Below are 15,937 nucleotides of genomic sequence, written 5' to 3'. Positions count from 1 at the left end.
AGATGCAGGGTCTCATTGTGTCACCCAGGCTAGAGTGCAATGACGTGATCATAGCTCACTGCAGCCTTGACCTCCTGGGCTCAAGTGATCCTCCTGCTTCAGCCTCCCAAGTAGCTGGGACTGCAGGCATGCGCTGCCATGCCCAGCCTCACAATTAGTTTTGAACTGCTTTAATTATACATTCCTTTGACAACTGTTAAGAGAACATTTTAAATATATTAGTTCATTCAACAGACAGTTTACTAACAACCTTCTTCCTCAGGCAGCCAGTGGCCTTAGGAGCCAGAGGCTAGGAGAGAAAGGACTAGGGGGAAATGGAGGGGCTTTGGACCTGGCTCCAGCAGCAGCCAGTGGCCTCCTACGTATCTGTGCCACCGAAGGGGCTCCCTGTGGCCTCCTGCCTGACCTGTATCTTTCTGAGCACCTTGTGGAAGTGCATGTGAAAGCTTTTGAGCCAGTGCAAGCTCTCCTTATTTCTGGTGCTTCTAACTTCCAGAGTGACCCCCTAGTTCATACTTGGCTTTTAACATTTCATTGAAGTTTTAGCTGATTTATTCCTACCCATTTGTGTGGTGACCACCTCTTTCTCCTGTTACTTTCAAAGATAAAACAGTTCATGTATTTTATCTTCTCAGAGGGGTTTGTTACCCTTTGGTTGCCTCAAAAACTCAGCTCTCCTGTAAACTCAGAAAAAGTTACAATTTTGTAGATTACAACATTTGGCCTTTTCTCATGGTTGGAATAGAAGCAGCTTTTTTTTTTTTTTTTTTTTAACTTTCTACATCTCGTCTCAGCAGAGATGTTTGCGTGAGAGGGCTTCTGCCTCAAATGTACCACCAGACCTGAGGCACCCATGAGAATTTTAGGAGATAACTTAAAATTTTCTTAATGGTTAGTTTTTTAAAAATTTTGCTTTTATCTCTTGTCTCATTTTGTTGCATTGTAATCAAAGAATGTAGATAATACTATTTCTACTTTTTGGAATTTCTCCAACTTCTCTTTATAACCTAACATAGTCAGTTATTGCAGACATGTTGGCACTTGAAAAGGTGTCTCTGAAAGGTATAAGACTTACTGTTTTGCTGTAAGATTCTATACCTTTTAGGTCAGACTCTATCCTTCTGATTTTACTTGCTTATTTCGTGAAGGAATTGAGTTCTTCTTTAACGTTCCTTCTTCTGTTGTGTTTTTGTAAATTTCTCCTAGCATTTCCTTTGGTGTTTACTTATAAGTTTGTCCAGCTTGCCTTATTTCTTTGTTGTTTTTGTTCTGTTTTGTTTTGTTTTGTTTTGTTTTAGGTGCTTAGCAGCCTGAAGCTGTAGTTTCTAGTTTCTCTCTCTAGCGATAAACAGAAAAGAAGGATGAGGAAAGGGCTTTACTGGCCCGATCAGGAGCAGAAACTGAGAACCCATGACTGTATTCTCTCCCTTGGACTCCCCCGTATATGTTACGTGACCTGTAAACAAGTATGCCACGGCCAGTTTACTATCACTAAAAGGTGTCTTGTTGTATTTTTTGCATTTTCTTTTCTATCCCCATTCCCTACCTTGAGTACCTAAAAGTGACTTGCAAATAAAATATGCTCAATGAATTTCTATTGAATAAATTTATTCAGTAGCTTCTGTGTGCCTTTAATTAATCTTAGGCTTTGCACATTTTTCTGTAACTGTCTGTCTGTACCTGGCTAATTACTTCTGTCCCTTGTAAGGTTCTACTCTAGTGGTAACTACTCCAGAAAGACCCTCATTCCCTTCCACCAAAAAAGTTCTGTATTAGGATTCTTTTGGTTGAAAGAGACACTAATGTAGCTTATGCCTTCTACCTAAAAGGGTACTGTTGCTTGACGTGACTGAGCAAAGCAGGGTAGAGTTGACCTCAGGTATGAGTCGATCCTAGAATCAGGCTCTCCCTCTGTTTGTGTTCGTTCCTTTCCTGCCTGCTTCTTTCAATATAATGGCCTCATTTTCATCTATCTCCTTCAGATTTTCTCTGACTGGCAGTAACCAGGACCAAATAATTCCAGTCTTGCAACCCTGCAGTTGAGTGACCCAAGAAGAAAGGAGGACCCCTTAGTTTTAAAATGCCACAAAAATACTCTAATTTGACCAACTGGGATTACTTCTCATCCCTTGGACCAAATTGTTAGAGCCAAGGAATCAAGAAACACAAGATACATCCCCTAATGAGATTTAAAGGATTTCTAATTTATTTCCATGACTTATGTATATTAAGTGAAATGTTTCTGAGATATAAAAACTTCTTATAAATTTCTTTCAGACCTTATGTCCATTTATTTATATCAAACTTAAATACTGTCTTTACTACTTATTTTGTAATTTTGGAATCAAGATAAACTCCAGAAAGACGATTTCTCTAGAAAAAGAATCTAGATGGTACTGATATGTCATTTTCTGCCATGCTGTGGTTGGCCTACACTAGCCCTTTGACTGAGTTTTATAGGAAGTGTGGTTATGGAGTTGGGGAAGGGGTGACTTCCAACCAAAAATGGAAGGTAGGAGTATAGAACATTGGATCAGGTCACCTCAGTTTGTCTACCACAGGCTCCTCCTCACTTTGCTTTCTTCTGCCAGAACAGATCACTCTCTCTTGGTCTCTCCCAGCCTTGCTCAGGAAGATTACTTTCTTAACATTTCTGTGTTATCCTTTTTTGTGGCCCCAGTGCTGAGAATGGGGTCTTGCATGATAATGTATATTCAAAGGTGTCTGGAGCAAGTATGTATTTCTTACAGGTTGAGTATCCCAAATCTGAAAATCCAAAATTCAAAATGCTCCAAAATTCACCAAAAGTTTTTGAGTGCATGATGCTCAAACATAATGCTCTTTGGAGCATTTCAATTTCAGATTTTCAGATTTTGATGTTCAACTGATATTGCAAATATTACCAAAAAAACAAATCCAAAACCAGTCTGGTCCCAAGCATTTCAGATGAGGGATACTCAACTTGTGTCAGCACCTCAGATACTGCTGAGTTAGTGGACTTGGAAAATGGCTTTAGGAATTTTTTTTTTAACTATCCTCAGCTGGGATCAGCCAGGTTTAAACAATCACTGCATTTTCCCCTATGGTTTGCACAGTTACCCTTCCATTGTTGCCCCACTTTTAAGAATGAGAAACCAAGGTTTATAGATAGCTAATAAACCTGTCCCAAGAGAGCAGCTAGCACGTGTCAGAACCAACATTCAAACTTGGCCCTGTCTTCCTCAAAAACCAATATGTGTTCATTACTATTGTTGTTGTTATCAGTTGAGAACATACTGAGTGCATGCTATGTTCTAGGAATTGTACTAAATATATTCTTTACCTGTATTAGCACACAACAACCTATTTAGGTAAGTGTTCTTTTTTGTCTGTATAGGGGTAACAACTGAGGCATCGAGAGGTAAATTAGCCTTGAGTCATACAGATAGCAAGTGGTAGTGCCAGGATTCAAACCAGGATTGAAGCCCTTGTGTGCTTTTGTTATTTAATCTGTATTGGCTGCAAGCTCTGGATCTGGATCTAGATTTGGGAGTTGCCATTCTAGAAATGGTGGCTGCATTCTTGAAGAGAAAGTGTGTTTAAAGTAGGTGAGAGGACCAAAGATTGAGCCACTAGTAACATCCATAGTGGAAAAGGAGGGAGTGTCAAGATTTAAAACAGTAGCCAGAGGGCAAGACCAATTGGAGAATAAGAGTTGGCCTAGAAGAGTGCTGTGTGGTAGAAACAAGAAGTGAAATGCTTTTGGGACTGGTGAGCAAAGCTGAGCTCTCAGGGTACCCAAAGTGTGAGAGCTCACCAAGTAAGCTCAGTAGAAGGACGTGTGTAGTACTTTCAAATCTACTATTTTGGCCTCCTTGACAGCATGCATTTAAATCGTTTGAATAAACAATGTAAAGACATTGCTCTGGCTGGCATGTGGTAAGGCCTGCTTGGAGTTGACCAGCATGGATTGCCACAGCAGCCCAGAAGCAGTGGGTGAGGGCATGTGTTCTTGAGTTGGTGTCCCAGTCAGCTCCACCACTTTCTGGCTGTGTGACCTGAGACAAATTATGTAATCTTTTGGTGCCTAAATTTCTTTATTTTCAATATGGAAGTAATAATTACCTTGTTGAGTTTTCGTAAGGAATCATGAGGTAGTGTTTGTAAAGCTCCTAGAACAGTGTTCAGCGTGCTGTAAGAGCCCAGTGTTAGCAGTCATCGCCAATATTACATGCTGGTGGCCTCACACCACACCTGTGGTGTGAGTATCAGTCATCTTACCCATTTTGTGCTTGGTCCATTTGTTGCAACAGGATACTATGAATTGCTTTTTATGTTACTCATATTTATTTGTATTTTTTCATAGCTTAACATTGATGCCAAAAAGAAAATTAAAACCAAACTCCCTGCAGGTTAATTTAAGTGATTATTTTGGCACGTAGTTGTGCTTTAAGTTAGAAGTTGATGTTTTTATATCATACTTGGAATCAGTCCACATACTCTAATAGACTTGTAATTTATTCTCATCTAACTTTTGATGCAAGAGAGTTCACTTAAATCATGAAGCATAATTGTATAAATTTGCAAAGATCTTGGGGGTGTTGTAGACAAGAAGGCCTGAAGACAGTGATGTTTTAAAATAAACTTTTGTCAGTGTTTACTGATGTATCTAGGATCGAGATTATCTTTCTGGCAGTTTCATTTATGTATTTATAGTCTAGCATCCGATGGAGGGAAAACAATTATAACGGTCGTTATGAATTTCTGAACTCTGAAAGAATCTTCAGGGAGCATCTGATTTAACTCCATTGTGTAATTGAGAAAAATGAGGCCCAGAGAGTAACTGGCTAAAGTCACAGAGCTAGATAGCTGGCAGAAGGCTGAGGATAGAACTGGGATCTCCTGCCTCCCTGTCCTGACTAGTCTAACACGTGCTTATGGTACAATATGTACTCAAATAGAAATGGGTGTGAAATCAAGAATGTAATGTGAATTGGTTTTACTTTTTGATTTTCTCTTAATATAAAATAAATTCTATAAAGAGATAAATTTTAAATGTTTTTATTAATACTTCATTTTCACAAATGGCAAATGACTAGAGATCTAGTAGGAGATAGGATGAAAAAGACTCTTCTTTGGGTCTCTGTCTTTTTTAATAGTAAATACTTAAAAGGTAAGCAGTGGTACTGCTTGGTCAAGAAAGATGATGATTCATTAGTTCCCATTTTTATGTGTAGTTTAGGTTAATTAGGAACCTTTTGAAATAGGGTGTATTGAAGCTTTAATGTATGCATAAGTTGGTTGAGCAGTTTTAATTAAAACTTATCTCTATTTTGAAGTTAATTACTTTCAATACTCTGAGATTAATGAGGCATAGTTATGGCACCTCCCATGTTGTGGATACTCAATAAATATTAGTTTGGAAATTAGGACATACTTTGATGGTATTTTAGAATCTTACATATATTATAATGTCATAGATTCTTTCCCAAATCTGGGAAATACTCAACTATATCAAATTTTACTGGTTCAACTTAAAATTTTTTCTTCACATGTAATTTTTAAAACTGTCTGTTTAAAAATAATTTCAAATTTATAAAAATAAAAATACGTACTTTTATGTATGCATATATATGTATACACCTGCACACAATTTTTTTCTGAATCATTTGAGCCTAACTTACATATACTGTGCCCTCTTTTCTAAATACTTCAATGTGTATTTCCTAAGAATAAAATATTCTCTTAAACACATTATAGTTATTAAATTCATAAATGTACACTGATACCTTATTTACTCTTTCATCTATATTCCCATTTTGTCAAATGACCTAATAAAGCCCTTTCTAGCCTTTTTCCCTCTAGCACAGGGTCCAAGGTCAGCTACTGCATTTAGTTGTCATGTTTGTTAGCCTCCTTTTGAATCGAGAATATTTCCACAGCCTTTCTTTGTCTCTTATGACATTGATGTGTTTAAAGAATACAGTGTTCTTTGAGTTTGTCTGCTGTTTCCTTGTGATGAGGTTAAGGTTATGCATTCTCCGTCAGAATGCTGCGTCAGTGACGCTGTCAAGAGGCACTTGATGGCCATCTGACACTACTGGGGATCTTAATTTTGATCACCGTGTCAGGGTGTTGCCCAGTTTCCCCACTGCAGAGTTGAGGGTTTTTTTCCTCCCTTGTAACTAATAAGCAATCTGTAGGAAGACAAAGGCAAAATTTTCCCTAGGTTTAGCATCTGTTAATGATTCTTGCCTGACCTTTACCACAGTGGTTGCAAAGAAAGGATGTTCCTCTTCTAACACCCCCTCCATACTTACCAGTTAGTCTTTGGCTTTCTCCTGTGGGCAAGAGCTGGCCCTTCTGTTTTTTGTTTTGTTTTGTTTTATCCATTTGAGCATTTCTTTACTTTCTGGTATAACAAAATATTTTGAGGTCATCTTGTACCTTTCTTGTCCAAACTATAGCATTAAGCATTTCTTGAGGAATCTAGTTCCATTTAGGGGGAATGATGGTAGAGACCAAGATCTGGGCACTGACTGTGGTCATTGCTACTGTGGTGTCTCCCTTTTGGCCCTTTTAGCAGACAGAGCTAGGAAATGTATATGTACACATACAGACACACACAGATACACATATTTTCGACATCATGAGTATACACCAATGCCTTCCATTTCAGTCCATCTCCACACAGTTCTGTTTTGTCTTCCTCCATTCCATGTTTGTGTGTCCCTTCTTCCATAGTGAGACCCCAGTTCCCAGCAGCATCAACACATTTATTCATTTGCTCATTCCTCTAATATAGTTCAAAATAGTTTCAGAGTTGCTTCACCTCTATTAGTATGGTAAGCAAACCTTGTAAAAAGAGTTGGGAATTCATTTGCAGTTCTCTCTTTCTGGCCTAAGACCATATATTATGGCCTTATGGACTTATGTAAGTCATATATTGTCTTCATAAGTTGCTTGGGTTTTTTCTTTCTTCCTTCTTCGTTTCCCTTCAGTTTAGTTATGTTATTTATTTGAACTAAAATTACGCTCATTTGTTTTAATTTACCTTCAGTTACAGGTTTCTCCCCATTCCTATTCTTAGTATTTTAATTTTAATTTGTAAATATGTAGAATATTAACATGCTCTAAAAAATCAAAACTATAAAAAGATACCCTCTTTGGCCAGACACATTGGCTCACACCTGTAATCCACACACTTTGGGAGGCTGAGATGGGCAGATCGCTTGAGGTCAGGAGTTCAAGACCAGCCTGGCCAATATGGTGAAACCGTTTTCTAAAGATAGAAAAATTTATATCTTTACTAAAAATACAGAAATTAGCCGGGTATGGTGGCAGGCTCCTGTAATCCCAGCTACTTGGGAGGCTGAGGCAGGAGAATCTCTTGAATCCGGGAGGCAGAGGTTGCAGTGAGCCGAGATCACACCACTACATTCCAGCGTGGGTGACAGAGCAAGACTCCATCTCAAAAAATATATATACCCTCTTTAATGTTTTAATTTGATTCCCATCTTCCCTTTTATGAAGTAAGAGATCTATAAATAGCAAAAGGGCGTTTATCGTAACTATATTCAATTTTATGGTTATTTAAAATAAACCCTATCTACTGAGATTGTAAGGTAACTAAATTTTTGGAAACATGCTTCAGGCTCAGTGATTTGTAACTTTGATTCCTGGAGATAGTAGATCTCGATTGTTTTTTCATTCTTATAGTACACCACAGAGTGACTTTCCAGTGTTTTCAGGAACTCTGCCTCCCGTGCTGCAGTGACCAGTGGAGGTCGGAGTACAGGAGGGACGCAGGTGTGCTCCCCAGCCCATTTTGAGGACTCCTACTGTGGGAAAGGAGAACATTAGAACCTCCCAAATGTGCCTATACAAAAGACCAGTGGCTGTGTGATAAGACACAGCAATTATATCAAGTAAGCAAACACAAAAATTTTAGTTCCAGATACAATAGAAGCGAATATAAATACCACCTTAGTCCCATGGTTTGCAGCTTCCATTATTTGTGGTTCAGCAAAGATGCCTGTGTTGGAATTCTATAGTTTGATGATACTCTTGGCAGCATATCTGAAAAGCCACACAACTAGATGATTTATGTCCATCTTGTGTTCCCCATTTCTTTTTTTTTCTTTTCTTTTCTTTTCTTTTCTTTTTTTTTGAGATGGAGTCTTGCTCTGTCACCCAGGCTGGAGTGCAATGGTGCAATCTCGGCTCACTGCAACCTCCGCCTCCCAGGTTCAAGCGATTCTTCTGCCTCAGCCTCCCAAGTAGCTGGGTACAGGCAACCGTCACCGTGCCCGACTAAAATTTTTTTTTTTTTTTTTTTTGTATTTTTAGTAGAGACGGGGTCTCACCATGTTGGGCAGGCTGGTCTCAAACTCCTGACCTCAGGTGATTTGCCCGCTTCAGCCTCCCAAAGTGCTGGTATTACAGGTGTGAGCCACCGTGCCCAGCCTTGTGTTCCCCATTTCTAATATCATGTATACTAGGTTTATAAATCTTTAATCTAGGGTGAAGCTGTGGCACACCAGCTGGTAAAGAGCTAAAGGTATCTAGGTGGGAAGTGTCATTATATAACTGTGTGTTTTCTCTTTGCCTCAGCCTTAATACAGATACTGGCAGCTGCTGCAGCTGAGCGAGATGTGGTTTATTTCACCTTTGGGGACTCAGAATTGATGAGAGACATTTACAGCATGCACATTTTCCTTACTGAAAGGAAACTCAGTGTTGGTAAGTAGGAGATACTCTTGACACTTGATATCTAGATGGATTATACACCATTCAGTGGGAACACTTGCTAAATCTGGATGAATCACAGTGGGTACAAAGAAACAAAAGCATGACTCTGAGCGGGAAGGACAAAGCTCTCGGAGGGGCAGCATTTGCGGAGTCTTTTTGTTCTGGCAAAGTTTCATCCACAGTCTTGATAGAGTACATCAGCTTACTAAAGTAAGGTCAAGAAGCTGGAGTTAGTGTTCATTTTTGCTTTTGTGTCTATAAAAATCTAAAATGGGAGAGATGAATGAAGGTGAGTTCAGATCTGAGAAGCACCACTGTCCTATTTCTCAGACCTGCCAGTGCTCATCCAGTGTGCTTTCTACCTCAGGAGCTAAGTGTATAATGAGGGCTGCTGTGAACTCCCAGGAGGGTGCTTGGACAGTGTACCTGTATAACCTGTTGTTATCATGAGCTAAGAGGTTGTTTCTTTAAAGAGTTTTTAAAATTTGTTTAATTTATGTTGGGAAAGCGTTTCAGGCATATGAAATTCATGCTGTATTTTCAAAAGCCAAATCTGAGCATGTGCTATTTAGATTAAGATAAAACTGGAGTGTTCTTTCTAAGGTTTTTTTCAATTACATACTTTAATGTGCCTCTGGTCTGACCTTTGGCTCTCCAGGAGACGTGTATAAGCTGTTGCTACGATATTACAATGAAGAATGCAGAAACTGTTCCACCCCTGGACCAGACATCAAGCTTTATCCATTCATATACCATGCTGCCGAGTCCTGTGCAGAGACCGCTGACCATTCAGGGCAAAGGACAGGGACTTGAGGAGCCGAACGAATAGCATCTCCTCCCATCTCCCACCAGAGACGTCCTTTTGAGCTGTCAGGTGTAATATATGAATTAAGTTAATATAAATGTGTATATAATCCACATTTGTAGTCAAGGACGCAATCTCTTCCACACATATGCAATTGTCAGTTGATACATCTAAACCCCCTCCATCCTGACTCATGTGGACTTAGATAAGTTTCTATTTTCTTCTGTTTCAGTTTTCATTCTTTGATGTTTATTTCTTTTGTCCATCAGAACTCTTGTGAAATCCCATGGAAGGTTGTGCTCAGCCTGTCGGGTCTCTTTCTTCCTGCCCATATATTATACCAATTGCTTCTGCAGCCCACAGATGCCAGCAATGCCAGGAAGCAAGTTGAAATCCAGGAATCTCTTTAACTGATTTTGCTAAAAATCTCCCTGTGAGCCTTCCACTCAACTCTTAATAGGCTTGCATTGTTTAAGTTTTTAAATTCTGAAAATTAATAATTAGGGTTTTTCTTCATATATGTTGCATAATGCAAACCTCCTAGATTAAAATAGTTTCTTTATTTAAGATAGAATAATTTCCAGAAATTGTCCTTTTGAGATAATCACTTTTATCTATAATGGTTTGTCTGTCTGTCTTCTTCTGATCAGTTTTTTTTATACCAGTTTTGAAAACTGACTGAGATGAAAGGAAATGTGGAATAAAAGGGGATTTTCCTGATGTGGTGTAAAGAAAACAGATTCAAGAGAATTGAAGATTTTTTTTGTTTCTTGGTACTTTTTTCTTTTTAAATTAGGACTAATGTTTCTTTTGTGGTGCTTGAGGCATATTCATATAACCAAAGTCTGGGAACTGGGAACTTCATGCTGATTTGTACATAATGAAGTTTCTCAGGTATTCAAAGGTTATATAGTGAATAAATTTTCATTAATAAATCACTTTGTCAGAAACTCCCATATCATCTATATTTTATATATATATATATATATATAAACATATGCTCTTTAAGTGTGTCTATATGTGAGCACATAAAATCTAAATAAAACTGGACTGGTGGGAAACAATTAGGTTTAGGCATTATCTGGGTTCTGTTTAACATTCTTTATCACAATTGTCCATTTTTAAATCTGGCGACAAACATAAACAATAATGTCTTTCAGAGGTTAAAGTGAAAGCCAAAGCCAATCCTATGTTAACTGAAAGAGTTTCATCACAGAAGCACTTACTACTCAGATTTCCAAAACAATCCTAAACCACCCTGTTGATGTTCTAGTTTACCATCAGCTGTCAGGAAATGCTAATGGCGGTCAAATCCTATTCATAAGCCACTTCACTGAATGGCCTGACCTCCTGCTACTGGCGGGAAAATGACAGGGCCTTGGCTGGTGGCCATAGCTCTTTTTGTTTATGTAGAGATTGAGAGGATAGTGAGATTTGGCACCTGAAGGCAGCGACTTGTCACTGAAGTTTTTTACCACAATAACTAAGATTTTTAGTCATCTCTCAAATTTGGAAGAATCTGTCTTTAGTTCTGTTGATACTAAAATCTTTCCCATTCTGTGCTTTGGTTGCAGATTCATGGTTGTTTCATGTCCTCACTTTTTCTAGCCCCACACTCGTCCCCTCCCATGCAGCCCAAGACTAAGTGACCAGTTCTTTAAAATATTTCATGAACAGGGTAGGTTGGTTCTTGTGGTAGAGAAATCATTAATCCAAGTAAGAAGTCACCCAGCTGGGTATTCCAGAACACAGAAGGTAAGACTCTTTTTTAGAGAGCTGTGTAAACAAATGGCCTAACTCCTAACATAAATGTAAGATGGGCCAGCTAAATGCCCTTTGTTGACTTAATACAGGAGCTAAGAGCCAGTCAGTGACTGCCATCCCGATTCCACTGGGGCCTAAACTCTAGGAAAGTAGCACTAGAGGTTGCAAAATTATATTCTAATGGAAATGTTACATTTCCCTGTAGTGAATCCATACAAGTAGGGCAAAAGCTGAAGTGTCTTTTATTGTAGCTGGAATTATATTACCTCAATCCAAACAGTATAATTTATTCCATAAAAGACAAAATTAGCTTAACAAATGAACTTTACTTGGTTATCAAAGTATTTTAAAATATGGAGACCTTGGAGATAAATTAATACAGGAGGTTCTTGGTGGTAAAGTGGAGACCATCATTGTGGAATCTCGCATTTTCTATTAAGGTTTGTAATAGTCCTACAAACTTGGACATAAATTTTTAATATTTGATAAGGAACATTCACTGAAGAATTGATAATAGACTCAAAAATATAGCTGTTATCAATTAATACATGATCTGTCCTTGAACACGTATTTGCCCTTATCTAAATCTCAAATTATTTCAGCTTATTTATTCCTCAGATACCAGTAGACATGTTTTCACATTGTAGCATCTCCCAAATCAAAATACTTCTAAAAATTGGTAGTATGTCGGCTGGGCGCAGTGGCTCACGCCTGTAATCCTCGCACTTCGGGAGGCCAAAGTGGGTGGATCACCTGACACCAGGAGTTCGAGACCAGCCTGGCTAACATGATGAAACCCTGTCTCTACTAAAAATACAAAAATTAGCTGGGCATGGTGGTGGACGTCTGTAATCCCAGCTACTTGGGAAGCTGAGGCAGGAGAATCGCTTGAACCCAGGAGGCGAAGTTTGCAGTGAGCCGAGATCATGCCATTGCATTCCAGCCTGGGTGACAAGAGCGAAACTCCATCTCAAAAATAAAAAAGAAAAGCAAACTGGTAGTATGTGTCACAGTTTGCAGAAATTTTTCCTACTGACATAAAATTAAGATATTTTACAATCTATGGCATCTTGTATTTGACAAAACATGGTGATTTGAGTAACAACTATATGCCAGTCACTTTGAAGCTTTGGAGCTTATAATTGTGACCAAGATAGACTGAGTCCCTGTTAACAAGTTTATACTCTAGCAGGGAACATAGACAGTAGCTATAGATAAATCTTGATTATTGTAAGATTCTGTAATATTGGAGTGGGGTAGTCAGGAAATTTTTTTTTAAGGAGCATTTCAGACATATACAAAAATAAAAGAGGGTAATAAACCTCCATATACCCCATCACTCATCTTCAATATTTATCTGTTCATGGCTAATCTCACTTCCACCTATATTCCTACCCATTTACCCATGCCAAATTATTACGAAGTTCATTCCAGACATTATATTTTATCTGTAAATCAGTATATCTTAAAAATATGACCACAGCATCATCACGCGCACACATCAAAATAATCAGGAAAGGACTTCTGATTCCAAAAGATGGAGTAAACATAGTTTTCTCTATTCTTTCTTCTAAGCTCATTTAAAAAGCCCTGAACGTTATATGTAAAACAGGCAAGAACACTTTGAAAGGTGGAAAAAAGAAGGCAGAATCGCTAGAGACCTTGGGAATCAAGGAATAAAATAGTGGTGAGTTCCCTGGATTTTCTTACTGCCTTGTGTATCCCATACTTACTACCGGTTACTGGAGAACCCAACAACCTGGAAAGGCTGCATACAGACAAAGGTTCGAGAAGAGCCGGTTCTCTGTAGCTAAAGGACCAGGAAAGTGCAACCAAAAGCAATGACACATTGTCTACAAGACAGACACAAAAAAGGAAAACTAAGATAATTAGTTGCCAGCAAATCTGTCCTAATAAAATGGCTAAAGGAAGTTTTTTGTTTGTTTGTTTAACAGTCTAAAGGTCTTTTTGTTGTTGTTGAACACCTATTATGGCATGAATTAGTAGAGAATAGGTTCTGGCAGCTCAGGCTCCTTCCCATTGGTTCTCAGAAAGTGTGCTTCTCTGGGCAGAACAGGCTGGCACCTCAGTTAAGCCCAGGTACCTTTATCTTTGGCTTCCTTCTTTTTCTGGTCATTTTCCTTCACACTTCTCAGTATGCTATCTCACCACTTAGAGTCCTTACTACACTCAATATGCATATTAATCTCTTGACAAGAGTGTTTCCCTTAATTTGTTTACAACAATGCCAACAGCATGGTGGGTAACATTGTGGACTCCCAGTTTGGCATGGTAACATTTGTGGGACATTCCTTTTCAAACAGTTCCCATACTGATGTCTACGGTATGACTTTTTTTGTTAGATTCGTGTGTATGTGGCCAAAGGAACAACTGCATGTTATAAAAGGCCCAGAGAACATATATCAGGTGCCTCTCCTCTTTCCTTTTGTGTTTGTCATTTTGGTGAGTTATTGGAAAATGGTGGTTCTGGCTGAAATGCTAAAGCAGTTCTTGAAACAGAAAGGAAACCATCAAAGAAGGAATCTTGGAAGATCAGGGAGGAAGAGTAGAAAGAGTAAAAATATGGGTAAATACAGTACACCTTTGTAGATTTCTAAATTACATTTATTGAAGCAAAATTATAATTCTGTCTATTGGGGTTTTCACTGAATGTACAGGAAATAATTGTTATAAATGTGGGAAAGAAAAGGGGCATACAGGTAAGCTTTCGGTTCACACAAACAGGTAAAATGTTGATGCCACTAGACTGAAAAGCTATACATAATACAAATGTAGTAGCTAGAGCAACCACTAGAAAGGCAATGAAAAGACATATACTCAAAAACACTATAGATAAACCAAAATGGAATTCTAAAAAGAAAAAAAAAGTCCATTAACCCACAGGAAGAAAAAAAGAAAAACCAGTAAAAAAAAAAAAAAAAAAAGGCAGAAAAACCAAAAGCTGGTTCTTTGGGAAGATCAATAAAATAAGTAAGTCTCTAACCAGACTAAGAAAAAAGTAAAGCTACAAAATTACTTATATAAAAAATGGCCAGGCTCAGTGGCTCATGCCTGTAATCCCAGCACTTTGGGAGGCTAAGGCGAACAGATCAGGAGATCGAGACCATCGTGGCCAACATGGTGAAACCAAGTCTGTACTAAAAATACAAAAATTAGCTGGGTGTAGTGGTGCGTGCCTGTAGTCCCAGCTACTCAGGAGGCTGAGGCAGGAGAATCGCTTGAACCCGGGAGGTGGAGGTTGCAGTGAGCTGAGGTTGCACCACTGCACTCCAGCCTGGTGACAGAGTAAGACTTAATCTCAAAAAAAATAATAATAAATGAAAGAGATGGCATCAGATGGCATGGGATAATGTCATGTATCCCATGACATTAAAAGGATGTTAAAGGAATATTGTGAACAACTATGTTCACAAATTTAATAAGGTAGAAGAAATAGACCAATTCCTTGAAAAACACATCTGCTTTAAATCACATGAGAAGAAATAGAGAATCTCTTTTATGACTAGACTATGACTAGACCTATAATTCTTAAAGATAATGAATCAATAATTAATGACCTTCCAAACAAAGCATTTGACCCAGATTTCTGGTGAATCCTACCAAACATTTAAGAAAGAATTTGTACCAATTCTCCAAGTCGTTCAGAAAATAGAAGCAGAGAGAATCCTTCTTAACTTAATCTCTGAGGTCAGCATTACCCTAATACTAAAACAAAGACATTACAAGAAAAGGAAATTACAGGCTAATACTTCTTATGAGCATAGATGTAAAAATCCCATACAGAACATTAACAAATTTGAATCCAGAAATGTATTAAGATAATTATACACACAACCAAATGGGATTTATCCTAGGTATGTAAGGCTGGTTCAGCATTCAAAATCAGTTAATGTAATCCATTACATCAACAGGCTAAAGAAGAAAAATAACATGATCATATTAATAGATGCAGAAAAAGCATTTGACAAAATCCAACACACATTCATGAGTAAAAAAAAAAAATGCTTGGCAAACTGGAATAGAAAACTTTGAATGTTACGAAGATTTATTTGGGGGAAAAAAGGAAAAAGAAAACTTCCTAAACTTGATAAAGAACATTTAGAAAAAGTCTACAGCTAACATCATACTTAATGGTGAGAAACGTGAAGCTTTCCTGCTAAGATCAGGAATGAGGCAAGGATATGTCATATCACCACCGTTTTTTAACATCATACTGGAAATCCTAGGTAATGCAATACAACAGTAAAAGGAAATACTCTGTTCATAGATGACATTAGAATTGACAAATAAGAAACTGATAAACAATTGCAGCAGGGTTGCAGGATAGAATGGTTTTGGTTTTTGTTTTGTTTTGTTTGAGATGGAGTCTCACTCTGTCACCCAGGCTGAAGTGCAGTGGCACAATCTCAGCTGATTGCAACCTCCACCTTAGGAGCTCAAGGGATCTTCCCACCTCAGCCTCCCAGGTAGCTGGGACTACAGGCATGCACCACCACACCTGGTTAACTTTTTGCATTTTTAGTAGAGACAGGGTTTTGCCATGTTGGCCAGGATGGTATCGACCTCCTGGACTCAAGTGATCCACCTGCCTTGGCCTCCCAAAGTGCTGGAATTACA

At 38.3% G+C, this 15,937-nt stretch overlaps 1 protein-coding gene across 8 annotated transcripts in view; it reads left to right on the top strand.

The window, feature by feature from the left end:
- The window catches only part of PARG (poly (ADP-ribose) glycohydrolase), a 146,180-nt gene extending 135,576 nt beyond the window's left edge, over positions 1 to 10,604 (top strand). For 6 of the 8 annotated variants that reach the window (XM_011950376.1, XM_011950379.1, XM_011950382.1 and 3 more), the window contains 2 exons: positions 8,593 to 8,721; positions 9,389 to 10,604. In XM_011950376.1, the coding sequence (XP_011805766.1) occupies positions 8,593 to 8,721; positions 9,389 to 9,543 (284 nt within the window). In that variant the 3' untranslated portion in view covers positions 9,544 to 10,604. The remainder of the gene's footprint in view (positions 1 to 8,592; positions 8,722 to 9,388) is intronic. The other 2 variants (XR_001002707.1, XM_011950375.1) reach the window with 2 other exon arrangements.
- Positions 10,605 to 15,937: the final 5,333 nt, after the last annotated feature.

This window comes from Colobus angolensis, unplaced genomic scaffold (genome assembly GCF_000951035.1).
Source record: "Colobus angolensis palliatus isolate OR3802 unplaced genomic scaffold, Cang.pa_1.0 Scaffold306, whole genome shotgun sequence".
Classification (NCBI taxonomy): domain Eukaryota; kingdom Metazoa; phylum Chordata; class Mammalia; order Primates; family Cercopithecidae; genus Colobus; species Colobus angolensis.
Note: the sequence above shows the minus strand (reverse complement) of the source record. Positions and strands in the feature narration are given on the sequence as shown.